The 13,939-nt window shown below is 41.0% G+C and overlaps 1 protein-coding gene across 3 annotated transcripts in view; it reads right to left on the bottom strand.

The window, feature by feature from the left end:
• Positions 1 to 831: 831 nt before the first annotated feature.
• GPALPP1 (GPALPP motifs containing 1) overlaps positions 832 to 13,939 on the bottom strand; it is a 30,178-nt gene continuing 17,070 nt past the window's right edge. For all 3 annotated transcript variants that reach the window (XM_050950592.1, XM_050950603.1, XM_050950612.1), the window contains exons 4-8: positions 10,505 to 10,613; positions 3,961 to 4,092; positions 3,626 to 3,790; positions 3,125 to 3,223; positions 832 to 1,164 (exon numbers count right to left, since the gene is read on the bottom strand). In XM_050950592.1, coding sequence (XP_050806549.1) covers positions 949 to 1,164; positions 3,125 to 3,223; positions 3,626 to 3,790; positions 3,961 to 4,092; positions 10,505 to 10,613 — 721 coding nt within the window. In that variant the 3' untranslated portion in view covers positions 832 to 948. The remainder of the gene's footprint in view (positions 1,165 to 3,124; positions 3,224 to 3,625; positions 3,791 to 3,960; positions 4,093 to 10,504; positions 10,614 to 13,939) is intronic.

Here is a 13,939-nt window from a genome sequence, read left to right as displayed (position 1 = left end):
GCATTGTAAAAGTCACACATTGGGGATGAGCCAGCAGGGGAAAGGAACTATCTGGGGATATATATTTCAAATATTTATTGGACTATATCCTTCACCACAGGAGACAAAGAAAATCAAGCACTTCAAGCTATGTAATTGATCCTCAGCCAGGACTAGCCAGCCATGCTGGAAGAATGACTATAGGGAGAACTGTTTTGAACAAAAAGGCTATAGTTTGTTGCATTTCAGTCTTGGAAGTGCATTTTTGCAACCATTTCTATCACTTAAACCTATGTCTAAGTTAATGAACTTTTTAACTTTATATAAATCAACTCAGGGCTATGGTTGAAGGGAAGAGTGAGAGAACCCCAGGTAAGTTAACCAGCTGCTGTGTACTGCCTTGTTAAAGGAGCAGCAAAATTGACAGTTTTGCAAGTGCTACAATAAGAGGGGACTGAGCACTGCAGAAAGATGTCTCTGGGGAGAACTTGGGTCTGGAAGGGTTGTGGAGGTCCCTCTGCAATGAGTCACTGGGTGGTGGATGTGCTGGGTGAGACCTACATGCTTGTAGGCTGGCTGTTGCTGTCTGGGCTGTGAGCCACAGCAACACAACATTCAACAAATCCAGAGTTGCAGGGCAGGTGGTCACTGAATGCTTTACTGGCCAGGGTAAATCCTAAAGGGTCACAATAACCACTTTTAAATTTATCCTTTTTGAAATATAGGTTGATCTAAAAATGAGGTTAACCAACTTATCCTGCAACAATTTTGAACTAAAAATCTTTTTTGATTTTTATACATTAGATTGTTCCTAAATATTATATTTACATAAGAAATAATATCACATCAACATTCCTTTTTAAACAAAGAAATTTATTTTTCACACAAGTATTTACAGAACAATGTACTTTTTTTGGAAGTTGCTGAAGTTTAATAGATTTCTCCTGAAAGAAAAGTCATATCTTTGTATTATAAAAACATATTGCCTTTGCTATGTGAAAACCTGGTGTTTAACTCTCTGGATTTCTTTATTAGGGCTTTCTTTTGAACTTCATCAAATCGATTGACTTGGAGGTCCTGGTCTCGGTCAAATGGCCTTCTCTCTTGGGGTTTCTTATCTTCAGTTGCTTTGCTCTTTAATTTTTTATGATGCATATCCATGAGAGATTCTGATCTTTTTGAGTCCTGGAAATAGGGGAAGAAGGAGGGTGAATATTGCAGAGTGATGGTGAAATATGGCAAAAACAAAAATGACTTAACCATCCTGACTCTTGACAGTTTATGAGGAATTCCAGAAAAACAAGTTGTTACTGGGCAACATGCAAGTAAATTAAATTCAAAGTAGATGAGTGCAGGGTAACTCAAATTAGAAACACTTTTATACACTCTTTTTTAAAATGGGGTTCTTACCTCTGAAACTGTCACTGTAGACTGATGAGTATGAAGTTACACGAAAAAAGGACTAAAGATTGGTTTTAATTCAGCAAAGTACTTTAGCATTTGATTAGTCCACTGAAGTCAATAGGACTAGTCACATGCTTGAAGTTAAGTACAGGCTTCGGTGCTTTGCTGAATTAGGGTCTTATGATTTTTCAAAACCTCATGCTGCTGTCATACAAGTCAATGGTAAAACTCCCATTGATTTTTAAACAGGAGCAACATCAGTCCCAAATAGGGGATGCGGCTCCATCTTCTGAAAGCAAAGTATATATGTCCTGCTATGGCTAGGCAGTTCCTTGGACTCCCATCCCATTGCAAACCTGTGAAAAGACCTGACACAAACTGGTCTAAGCAAATCTGCTTCTATCTTTTGTAGTATTAATGACATCTACATGAAGACAAGCTCTTCGTTAAATTCTATTTTCCTTATGCTTATTCCCCACTTGTAGTCATCGTCTTCTGTGATATCAAACTGTTGCTGTGGAAAATCATTAAATCACGGGCCAGATTAATTCCTGGTGTAATTCCACTGCCTTTAATAGAGTTACACCAGAGGATTGATAGTGCCAACTTATCACTGCAGATGCTAAAAAGAAACCATTTTAAGATATAAAGTACTTTCCAGGCAAGTGTCCTTGGTAGGAAATCAATGGGAGAAAGAAAAAGGAAGAAAAGCCACTTGAAAATGACCTAAGACTTGTTTCTATGCAGAACATTTTTCAAAACCTTTTAAGAGGCATCAGCTAACCTTGCATATACTATTACTGTGTAAGTTTCTCTCTGATAGAGGGGATAACAGAATGTAACTTAAAAGAACTGCATTTATGTAATGTCCACAACTGAACAAGGAGCAAGAAATACAGAGAAAATTCAAGACTGTAGACTAATAGCTCTGGATCTGCAAGCCCTATAAGTCTAAAAAGATACATTACCTAATGAACTGCAAATTATCAAGAGTGCCCCATAAACTCAATTCTTCTAATATAAACCAAGGTTGCTGTTCTTAGTTAATTGTTTTCTCTTAGGCGATTTGACTGTCTTCCAGCTGACGGTTGTAAACAAGGGAGAAAAGGAAGGGGCAGCTGTAGGACAGACAATAGCCCATGCTGTGAGACAGCAGTGGGTGGGGGAGGGAAGTGATTGTGAAGCTATGAGGCTCAGATTTTTAATTACCAATATTTGTCCATGAAAACCACAACTGCTTTTGCAGAAACTAAGGAATATTTCCAAATAAAAATGTTGCCCGAAAGGCAGACAATTATGGTATTGATCTCTTAGGCACATTAAGCCTCCTTTGGATGGTTCTGTATTTTAACCTTTCAATTAAACCTGCAATGCTGTTTTCTTCCAGGGATGCCTGTAATTCAGTGAAGTCTTTTACTGTTTGACTTGAAACTGTCTATTCCCAGCAGCAGAAGTTCTACCATAGGAATTGTTTAAGTAAAACACAAACTGAAACTCATCTAAGAAAATGCATTTAAAAACCTACATACACTCTGACACTATTTTTCAGCAGCAGCAGGAGGGCCCAATCTTGCTCTTGTTGAAGTCAATGACAAATTCTCTAATGGCTGCAGGTTTGGGCCCCAGAAGAGAAGAAAGTAGTGATATCACCATGGAAACCAACTGTGCTAGGTTTGAGAAACCAAAAGAGGTAAGAGTTAAAGGAAACCTAGAAGATAAAGGATTTTGTGCTTATACTTACATTGTATGAAGACAGCTGCTCAGCCAGTCTCTTGTCTCTTGCAGATAATACAATTTCTTCATCACCTTTACTGGCTGACTTCTTTGCTTCTTGCATTTCCTGACGAATGGAAGCAGACTGCAATTATTAGCAGGCAGCATACTTGAAGTAAGTGACAAAGTCTATATTTATCTTGCTTAAATATTAGAGGAGCAGGTCAAGATAGAGCCTTTGTACCTCTGCCCCTCAACAATTTTTGTTCTGCTTGATAAGAAACAGCCTGGCCACACTGTAACCGGCTGTTCGTTAAATTGATCCAGAACAATAGACTTCCCAGGCCATTGCAGACAGATGTAACGTTTAATGTAAGAAGGAAAATAACTACTTTAGATATGAAATTTCTGTGTTTGGGAACATGAGAGCACTTTTATTAGATTATCCCTGAATGGCAGAGGTGAACTCCTGAGAAGACTGATAACATATAGACTGTCTGCACGTTTATACGAATGAATAAATGCTCACTTGGGCTTTCCTCTCTCTGTCAGCTGGAGTATCTGTCCAAATTGACTTATCTCCTGATTTCTCATCTGTTCTTCTCTTGAAAGTTCTTGGGCCCAATCCAAAGCCTTTCAATTCTGGTGGAAGCTCAGTCATCCAAGACTCCCTTGAAACTTGCTTGGACCCATCCTTGAAGAAAAAAAATCATAGTGGGAAAGTTAATTGTGGATTCTTCTAGATAACGTTTTATTAAGTGCTACAGTCATTTAGCATCTTCAATACATACAGGTGAGCTTGCTAAAATTCATACAAATCTTTTTAGGCCAAGAAAACATGCACAGTCAAAATTATTAACTTACATCATCTGAAGTAGTAAGTTTTTCTTTCATTCGCTGAGCTCTGCGTTCAAAGTCTCTAGTTACACTGGATTCTACTGGTCCTTTTGCAGGCATTGGACCTATGACCGCGTCGTCTTCCTCACTATCTGTTGCCTTCCAAAAATAAAATAAGACCTCTATCAACCATAACAGGTGACTATAGAAATATTCTTAGCTATAAACCCAACTGTCTTCTCAAATAGGCCTATGACCAATAATTTCTTTGAATTCATATTAAGGAACAGGTGTAGTATTCAAGCATTTAAAATCTGTCCAGTCCCAGCTCTAACTCCCATTGTCTTTTTAGAAATAATTTGGTTTCTGTTAATCTCTACACTTATGAAAATGTCATCAGTGGTGGTCAATAGAATTCTTGCCAGAGGCACATTAATAATGCACTTTTCTTGTTTAAGATGTGTAGAATAATCAACATCAAGATATCTTTTGATATTTTACTCACTCTTGTCACTCCAGTGACAAACGATTAACATCAGAAACAAGTGAAGCGTACAACTCAGATATCACAGGCACCAATATATCCTCCATTACTGCCATCAACATTCTGAATGTATTGCCATAGATGTGGATAGCATTTTACATAGCAAGAAAAGAGCTTAGAATCTAAACTGATCATAGCAAGACTGGATGTTGGGAGGAGGACAACAGGGAAGGGTGGGGGTGGAAAGAAGGAAGGAATAAACAGAATATAGTTATGGAACTGCTTCACTGGTAGAGCACATGCTGTGCTAGTTCCTAGTTAAGGTTTGGTTTGTGTGTGGTGGGTTTTTTTTGTTAATTTCCTTTCAACATTGTTTAAAATCAAATTTATAGTGAAGGAGTGTTGGGAAAGTCAGATCTGAAGAAGGCTGGATGAAGTACAGAATAAAAGGAGACATTCCAGGTGTAGAGTGCTGAATGGAGATGGCACAAAAGTCCATCTAAGAGAAGTGGAAATGGAAGGACACAAGTGTTGCAAAAGACTGCCAAGTGACTAGCGATGAGCTGTACTAAATGGCAGAGTTGTGCAAAGCCTTGAAAATGAGAATAAAGAATTTTAAGTATCAGAGGGGTAGCCGTGTTAGTCTGGATCTGTAAAAGCAGATGCTATGCTATGTACATCGGCCAAACTGGACAGTCGCTACGGAAAAGGATAAACGGACACAAATCAGATATTAGGAATGGCAATATACAAAAACCTGTACGATAACACTTCAGCCGCCCTGGCCACACTATAGCAGACCTTAAGGTGGCCATCCTGCAGCAAAAAAACTTCAGGCCAGACTTCAAGGAGAAACTGCTGAGCTTCAGTTCATCTGCAAATTTGACACCATCAGCTCAGGATTAAACAAAGACTGTGAATGGCTTGCCAACTACAAAACCAGTTTCTCCTCCCTTGGTTTTCACACCTCAACTGCTAGAAGAGGGCCTCATCCTCCCTGACTGAACTAACTTCATTATCTCTAGCTTGCCTGCATATATATACCTGCCCTTGGAAATTTCCACTACATGCATCTGACGAAGTGGGTATTCACCCACGAAAGCTCATGCTCCAAAACGTCTGTTAGTCTATAAGGTGCCACAGGATTCTTTGCTGCTAATAAAGAGTTTGACACTGACATAAAGGTGGGGCCTGTTAAGTGGAACAGATGCATTCAAGCACCAGAGGAGAGTGGTGGCATCTATTGGTAACCTACAAGACAACAACAGGGCTGGCACAGCCCAGACAAGCAAGCTTGAGTGGCAAACAAGCTGGTGGTGGTAGGGAAGTACCAGAGGCACTGTGGGCAAGGCCAGCTCTTCCTGGAGGCAGGAGGTCACAACAAGATCAACAGTCCTAAGTACCTCGAGAACCATTCCAATGGACAAGGGTGTCCCTCCCCTGCCCCCAGTCAGTAAGAAAAAACAGGGACCTTATCTGTATTTTGTAAGGGAAGATGTGGCAGGCTTTAGACACACCCTGAATGTTGGAGGAAGGCAAGAGAGTAAGATGACAATAGGGCTGTGGGCCCACAAAACTGACAACTGTGGAATTATCTAATAGGAAGAGGAGGGATTGATTCTGGGGGTGAGATGGTTTTGGCATGCTGAGTTTAAATTGACAGGTGGGCTTCCAAACAGTAGATGAGGCCATGGCAGAAAAGAGTGGAGAGGGGGGAAAAACCACCACCAGACTTCAGTGTAAAAGAAGTTACTCACCTTGTGCAGTAAGGATGGTTCTTCGAGATGTCACTATGGGTGCTCCACTGCAGGGGTGCTTGCTTCCCTGCACTGCTGATTGGAGAACTTCAGAAGTAGTGTCGATTTAGACAACAAATGCGGGCTAACCCCCCTCAGTTCCTTCTCTACTGCTGCGTCCTAGACAAGAACCCTGGAGAACAGGGAAGGAGGGTGGTTTGCGGAGCTCCCATGGGGAACACACACTGAAGAACCATAATTACTGCACAAAATGAGTAACTTCTTTGATTAGCGTCCATATGGGTGCTCCACTGCAGGTAACTCCCGAGCACTATCTTTGTGGGCAGCTTGGGACTTCGAAGTCAGGTCAGTTACAGATGACTCTTCTGTGGAGCTGAAGATGGCAAAGGAGGTGGAGTCTCTAGAGATTGCATAGTGTTCTGCGAAAGTGTGGACTGCTCACGTTGCTGCTCTATAGATGTCTAAGATAGGATATTCTTGAAGAAGGTGATGGCTGAGGAGATTGACTTTGTGGAGGGTGTGCAAATATTATCTGGAGAGGTCATATTACAAGGTTGATAACTGTCTAATCCAGTTTGACACCCATGTGGAAAGTCTCTGGGCTGAGATAGCGGAGCCCTTGGATCTCTCTGCAACAGCAAGAAAAAGTCTAGAAGACATCCTGAAAACCTTCGTACTATCCAGGTAGAAGGCTAGGGCTCTTCTGAGGTCTAGCGTGTGTAATATAGCCTCCCTGTTATATCGGTGAGGTTTGGTATAAAAGGTTGGAAGTTGAATCAGTTGTTTCATGTGAAATGTGGAGGTTAACTCATATCAAAAAAATTAACTGTGATTAAAAAAAATTAATTGCAATTAATCACACTGTTAAGCAACAGAATACCAAGTGACATTTATTAAATATTTTTGGCTGTTTTTCTAAATTTTCCAATATTGATTTCTATTACAACACAATACAAAGTGTACAGTATCAGAGGGGTAGCCGTGTTAGTCTGGATCTGTAAAAGCAGCAAAGAATCCTGTGGCACCTTATAGACTAACATGTTTTGGAGCATGAGCTTTCTGCATTTGACAAAGTGGGTATTCACCCACAAAAGCTCATGCTCCAAAATGTCTGTTAGTCTATAAGGTGCCACAGGATTCTTTGCTGCTTTTAAAGTCTACAGTGTCCACTTTATTTTTGATTACTAATATTTTCACTCTAAAATGATAAATTTCAATTCACACCATACAAGTACTGTAGTGCAATCTCTTAATTATGTAAGTGCAACTTACAAATATAAGTTTCAGAGTAGCAGCTGTGTTAGTCTGTATCCGCAAAAAGAACAGGAGTACTTGTGGCACCTTAGAGACTAACAAATTTATTTTGAGCATAAGCTTTCGTGGGCTACAGCCCACTTCTTCAGATGCAAATGTATTTTTTTAAGTAATTGTTTTATTTTTTTAATGCAATGTAAAACTTCAGAGCTTACAGGTCCACTCAGTCCTACTTCTTGTTTGGCCAATCGCTAAGGCAAATAAGTTTGTTTACATTTACAGGACATAATGCTGCCTGCTTATTATAGACAATATCACCTGTAAGTATGAATGCTTGTTCTCACTTTTGTAGCTGGCACTGCAAGGTATTTACATGCCAGATATGTTAAAAATTCATATGCCCCTTCATGCTTTGGCCAGAATTCCAGAGGACATGCTTCCATGCTGATGCTCGTTTAAAAAAATAATGCATTAATTAAACTTCTGACTGACCTCCTTGGGGAGAATTGGATGTCTCCTATTCTGTTTTATCCACATTCTGCCATATATTTCATGTTACAGCAATCTTGGATGATAACCCAGCACATGTTCGTTTTAAAAATACTTTCACAGCAGATCTGACAAAACGCTAAGAAGGTATCAATGTGAGAGTTCTAAATAGCTACAGCACTCGACTCAAGGTTTATGAATCTCAAGTGCCTTTACACCTCATCCCTCTCAGATTTTGGGAGAATGCTTTCAGATGTCTTAAAGGAGCAACACTCTGATGTGGAAACTACAGAATCTGAACCTGCTGGTGGCATCTGACTCAGATGATAATGAACATGCGTTAGTCTGCTCTGCTTTTGATCGTTATTAAGCAGAACCTGTCATCAGCATGGACACGTCCTCTGGAATGGTGGTTGAAGCATTAAGGGACACATGAATCTTTAGCATATCTGGCATGTAAGTATCTTGCAATGCTGGCTACAACAACAACATGCAAATACCTGTTCTTGCTTTCAGGTGACACTGTAAACAAGACATGAGCAGTATTATCTCCTGCAAAGTGTAAACAAACTTGTTTGTCTGAGCAATTGGTTGAAGGAGGACTGAGTGGACTTCTAGGTTCTAAAGTTGTACATTGTTTTTGAATGCAGTTTTTTGTATATAATTCTACATTTGTAAACTCAAATTTTATGACAGATTGCACTACAATATTTGTATTAGGTGAATTAAAATATACTATTTCTTGTTTTTAATAGTGCAAATATTTGTAATAAATGATCATGGTACACTTTATTCTGTGTTGTTGTAATTGAAATCAATATTTGAAAATGTAGAAAACATCCAAAAATTTAAATAAATAGTATTATATTAGTGCAATTTTTTAATTGCCTGACAATCCTAGTTAAAACTAAACCCATGGCACCAATTCTGGCATATCTTACACCTTCACTACCACTATATATTACCTTAGAGTAGAATTCCCTGCTAAGTTACATCCCAGCAGGAGCTAGGCAGTCAGAGGAAGTAGTGAAAGAGGAAAGACACCAAGGGCAATGGGAGGGAGTAATGAAGAGCACAATTTTGAAAGAAATCTTAAATAGGGAAGAGTAAAGGGAAAGAAAAATGACCACTTCCCATCCTAAAGCGCACCATGATCTGACACAATTGAAGATAACATACAAAGGAGGAGGGGGGAGTGCTTGTGCCCAATTTTTAGTTTCTTATGATGGATAAAGGAAGCATGTAAAGGTAAGGGTGGTTTGTTGTTGTTTTTTTTTTTTGTTTTTTTTAAACATACAGTTCAGGCCTCATCTACCCTCCAAGACTACACCACTTGAAGAACCACTGTCAATCACAAAAGACAAGCAACTGAGAAAATGAGATTTTTAGACATACTTTTTAAAACTCTGGGGTTGAAGTATAATACAAAACGAACACTTTGGAGAAACTGTCATTGTTAAATATTCAACACCCCTGCTCCTTCAAAATAAGTGTGAGATCTCATACCAACTAGTCTAACAACTCTTTATATCTAGTATGAGACTCTTCTGAGCTCAGCACTAACTTACTTTCAGGATTTCTCTCCAGCCACCGCAGGAGTGCTGGTCTAGATGGTAGCTTGGGAAGCACCCCCAGCTTACTGCCTCTGTTCCCAGTACAAGAGTGAAGGTCCCAGGTATGGGGTGGTTGGGAATTCACTGTACCCCTCACTACGCAACTGTCGATGGGCATTGCCCCAGGCTTCCAGTAATGTTGTTTAGAATCTATCAAGACATGCTGACCATCTGACTGTCTCTTTCCCAAAGACAGGGGAGTGAATACCATCTACTTGGGATTTGTTGGCATTTTGAGTCCTGGGAAGGGAAGCTTGTTTGAACTCCACCACAATACCCTCTATGGGAGAGGCTATCACACCAATAAAAAAGGGAGAAAGTGAGGGGACACTTGTTTGACTACAAGTCCATAGGCCTGACTTTTTTATTTAATTCAGTCTACACCCATCCTCCAGCAAAACCAAGAAAGAGCAGGCTTTGTGGCAAAGAATAACAAGTTTGCCACAGTTACTTTAGAACACCTGCTGCTCGCACCCTCACCCCTCCTTTTCCCGGCACCTCACAACATTTCCTCTGCTTTGTCCTGCTCCTTGCCAACTCCCCATCTTCATGTTTGCTCCCAACTCACTTGTTAGATCATTAAACTTAGATTGTAAAATCTACAGGGCAGAGATTATTTCTTTTCTAAATTCCCTGAAGGGCCAAGCATGCTCAAGCACAATATAAATGAAAAGGTGGGCAGAGAAACTTACTTCTCTGCTGCATAACCCCTTTTCAGACAGGATTCTGCAGTTGCAGTTCAGAAGCTACTTGATTATTTATACTGCAGAGGCACCCAAAATGAGCTGGACGCTTTCCACCTACAGAGCATGACAAATCCCTGCCCTATAGAGTTTACGGTCCAAAACAAGATCTACTCTATTAAAAAATTATTTCTATGGGCTTTGGATCAGGCCATCAGTTTGTTAGAATCCTTCAGATGCCACCGCACTATAAATACAAGATGGATCTGTGCCATGTCAGTTTTTACAAACCTGGGTATGGAATTCTGAAGAAATAGAAGATCCTATGGAACAGCTGTTATCTTCAGTATACTGTGTAGGTTTCCTAAAACCAGGGGGTAAAGCAGGACCTATAACAGGCCTCAAAGAAAAAGAAGAATTCTTATTTCCATTCCCTAATTTAAAAAAGAATCAGCATGAAAAGCACATTTAAGTAACAACTTTTTATTGTTTGCAGCAAGAATCAATATTTGAACAGTTCAATGAAGTGGTAAAGTTGAAAGTGTATTCTCTTGTAAAAGTCACATTTTCATTAATATTCATACATTTTCATCTTTCTATGCATTACATTTACAAAGGGGATATCATCAACTTGAAAAATCACACTTTCATCTCCACATTCCAGAAGATTTTTAAAATTATCACTTAAAAAAACCCAAACCACAAGTAGACACTGTCTCTATTAAATATGTTCCACCTGTTTATCAATATGATCTGCACATTTTGTGCAATCAAAAATACCTCATTAAAGTTTAAAGCCAGAAGGTACCAGCAGATCACCAAGTCTGACCACCTGTATATTCACAGGCCAACAACATTACCCAGCACCCACACACTAAACCCAACAACCCAAATTAGACCAGAGAATCATTAGACTATTATGTGCCATAGGCAGAGACTAGGAGGAACTGAGGTGCACCACTGCTTGAGGCCCCTTTTATGGCAGGGAAATGATTATATGAGATATACCCAGATAATCATGTCAAGTGACTCATACCCACACTCTGCAAGGGAAGGCGAAAACCCCCAAGGTCACTGACAGTCTGACCTGGGGAGAATTCCTTCCTGACCCTGCATATGATGATCCGTTAAACCACAGGTGCTGATTTTTGTTTTTGCCCGTGGGTGCTTCTGAAGGGGGAGAGAGAGAGAGAGAGAGAGAGTGTGTGTGTGTGTGGGGGGGTACTCTACCAGTTTTAGGGGGAGGCTATTTTCAGCATATTTATATATTTCTTTCATATTCTAGTTATTGAATATGTCTATCATTGATATCTTTACTATCTGAATAATGATTCAATTATTATGAACTACATAATTACATTATCATGAATTACAGTATATTAAGATGACTGCAATCACCTACAAGTCGTTTTCACTAACGTCCCAGTTTAAAGACATGTCTCACTGTAGCTTTCTGGATGAAACTGTCAGTAATCTTATTTACATCTAGGTTCCCAGGTATTATTGAGATGCACATTAAGGACAGCTACATTATTCAGTTGCGTCTGTCCCACTGATGACTGGAGATAATTTTTAAGTCTTCTGAAGCAGGAGAATGAGCATTCCACAGTTCAGAATGATACAGGCACAGTGAGAAGGATTCTTATGAATTAGCAGTAATCTGGAAACACAGCGCTTCCAGAGTACAGCAAATGACTCCAAGATCTCTTTCTTGATTTAGGCACCATCATTTTGTATCTATTGTTGGGTTTCTATTTTGCTATGTGCATTACTTTGCATTTAACGTTGAATTTCATCTGCCATTTTGTTACCAAATCACCCAGTTTTGTGAGATCCATTGTAACTCTTTGCAGTCTGTTTTGGACTTAATTATCTTGAATAATTTTGTACCATCTGCAAACTTTGCCACCTCACTGTTTACTCCATTTTGCAGATCATTTATAAATATGTTGAACAGCAGTGATCCCAGCCCAGCAAAAGCCCCTTGGGGGACACTACTATTTACTTCTCTCCATTCTGAAAATGGACCATTTATTCCTACCCTTTGTTTTCTATCTTTTAACTGGAGTGCCTGGGAATGCTTTCAGGATCATCTAACAATCCTTAATGACAAGCCTTTTGTTATCTTAATCACCCTGCCTCTGTTTATAAACAAACTGTCTGCCAAGGGCAGAAGTTATTAGCAGCACAGAACTCATCACATTCCACACTCAAGCTCTGACTCCTGGGTACTAAGCACCCACTATTTTTTTCCGTAGGTGCTTGAGACCCTCAGAACCAGCCAGCCAAGCACGCGCGAGAGAGAAAATGCTCAGGGTATGTCTACATCTACAATTTTGCAGCGCTGGTTGTTACAGCTGTATTAGTACAGCTGTATAGGGCCAGCGCTGCAGAGTGGCCACACTTACAGCAACCAGCGCTGCAAGTGGTGTTAGATGTGGCCACACTGCAGCGATGTTGGGCGGCTTCAAGGGGGGTTCGGGGAACGCGAGAGCAAACCGGGGAAGGAGACCAGCTTCGCCGCGGTTTGCTCTCGTGTGCCCCGAACCCCCCTGCAAACTGCAGGGAAGGAGACCTGCTTGCACGGGGGTTCGGGGAACGCGAGAGCAAACCGGGGAAGGAGACCAGCTTCGCCGCGGTTTGCTCTCGCATTCCCCGAACCACCCAGCAAACCGCAGGGAAGGAGACCTGCTCGCTCGGGGTTCGGGGAACGCGAGAGCAAACCGGGGAAGGAGACCATCTTCGCCGCGGTTTGCTCTCGCGTTCCCCGAACCACCCTGAAAACCGCAGGGAAGGAGACCTGCTTGCTCGGGGTTCGGGGAACGCGAGAACAAACCGGGGAAGGAGACCAGCTTGATTACCAGAGGCTTCCTCAGGTATGCTGGGATACCTGCTTATTCCACGGAGGTCAAGAAAAGCGCTGGTAAGTGTCTACACTTGATCACCAGCGCTGGATCCTCTACACCCGAGACAAAACGGGAGTACGGCCAGCGCTGCAAACAGGGAGTTGCAGCGCTGGTGATGCCCTGCAGATGTGTACACCTCCTAAGTTGCAGCGCTGTAACCCCCTCACCAGCGCTGCAACTTTGTGATGTAGACAAGCCCTCAGTGACACTTCAGAGTCCTGGCTCTTCCACATCCAATGTCCCATCTCCAGTTGTGGCCATGCCTGATGTTTCAAAGGAGATTAAAAAAAAAATAATAATAATTAAAAAAAAAAGCAAGCCAGAATACACTGGGAGAAAAAATAATATCTTCCTGACTCCTGAAGACAGCTGGCTGAAACCCTGAATGAGAGATTTCAGGAACAGAGAAAATGAGCCCCAGGGCCACTGAATTATGCTTTTATTAAATCTGGTATAATCTAATCAATCAAGCCTTTCAGTAGTGATGCTATTGCCAAGACTTCAAGCAAAACAAACAAAATCTTACCAGACTCCAATAGTCAGAGGATTACACCTACTGACAAAAAGGAGATAGAACAAAGGGCATGTGTGTAAACAGGGGGCACCTGCAAGGTTCAGGGGCAATCCTCCCCCGAGAAACCAGTCTGCTGTAGCACGAGTGCCAGGAAGGGAATTCTACTGCGGTGCTGCCCCTAGCCAGAGAGCTCATCTTTCATTGCAGCCTCTGGCTTACAAGTGTCTGCTAAATGTGAAGCTCCACCCCCATCTAGCTGCTGGAAGAGAGAAGCAGCTTTTTGTCTTCTCTTCTGCTAACTCACCA

The sequence above is a fragment of the Gopherus flavomarginatus genome, chromosome 1 (genome assembly GCF_025201925.1).
Source record: "Gopherus flavomarginatus isolate rGopFla2 chromosome 1, rGopFla2.mat.asm, whole genome shotgun sequence".
Classification (NCBI taxonomy): Eukaryota; Metazoa; Chordata; order Testudines; family Testudinidae; genus Gopherus; species Gopherus flavomarginatus.
Note: the sequence above shows the minus strand (reverse complement) of the source record. Positions and strands in the feature narration are given on the sequence as shown.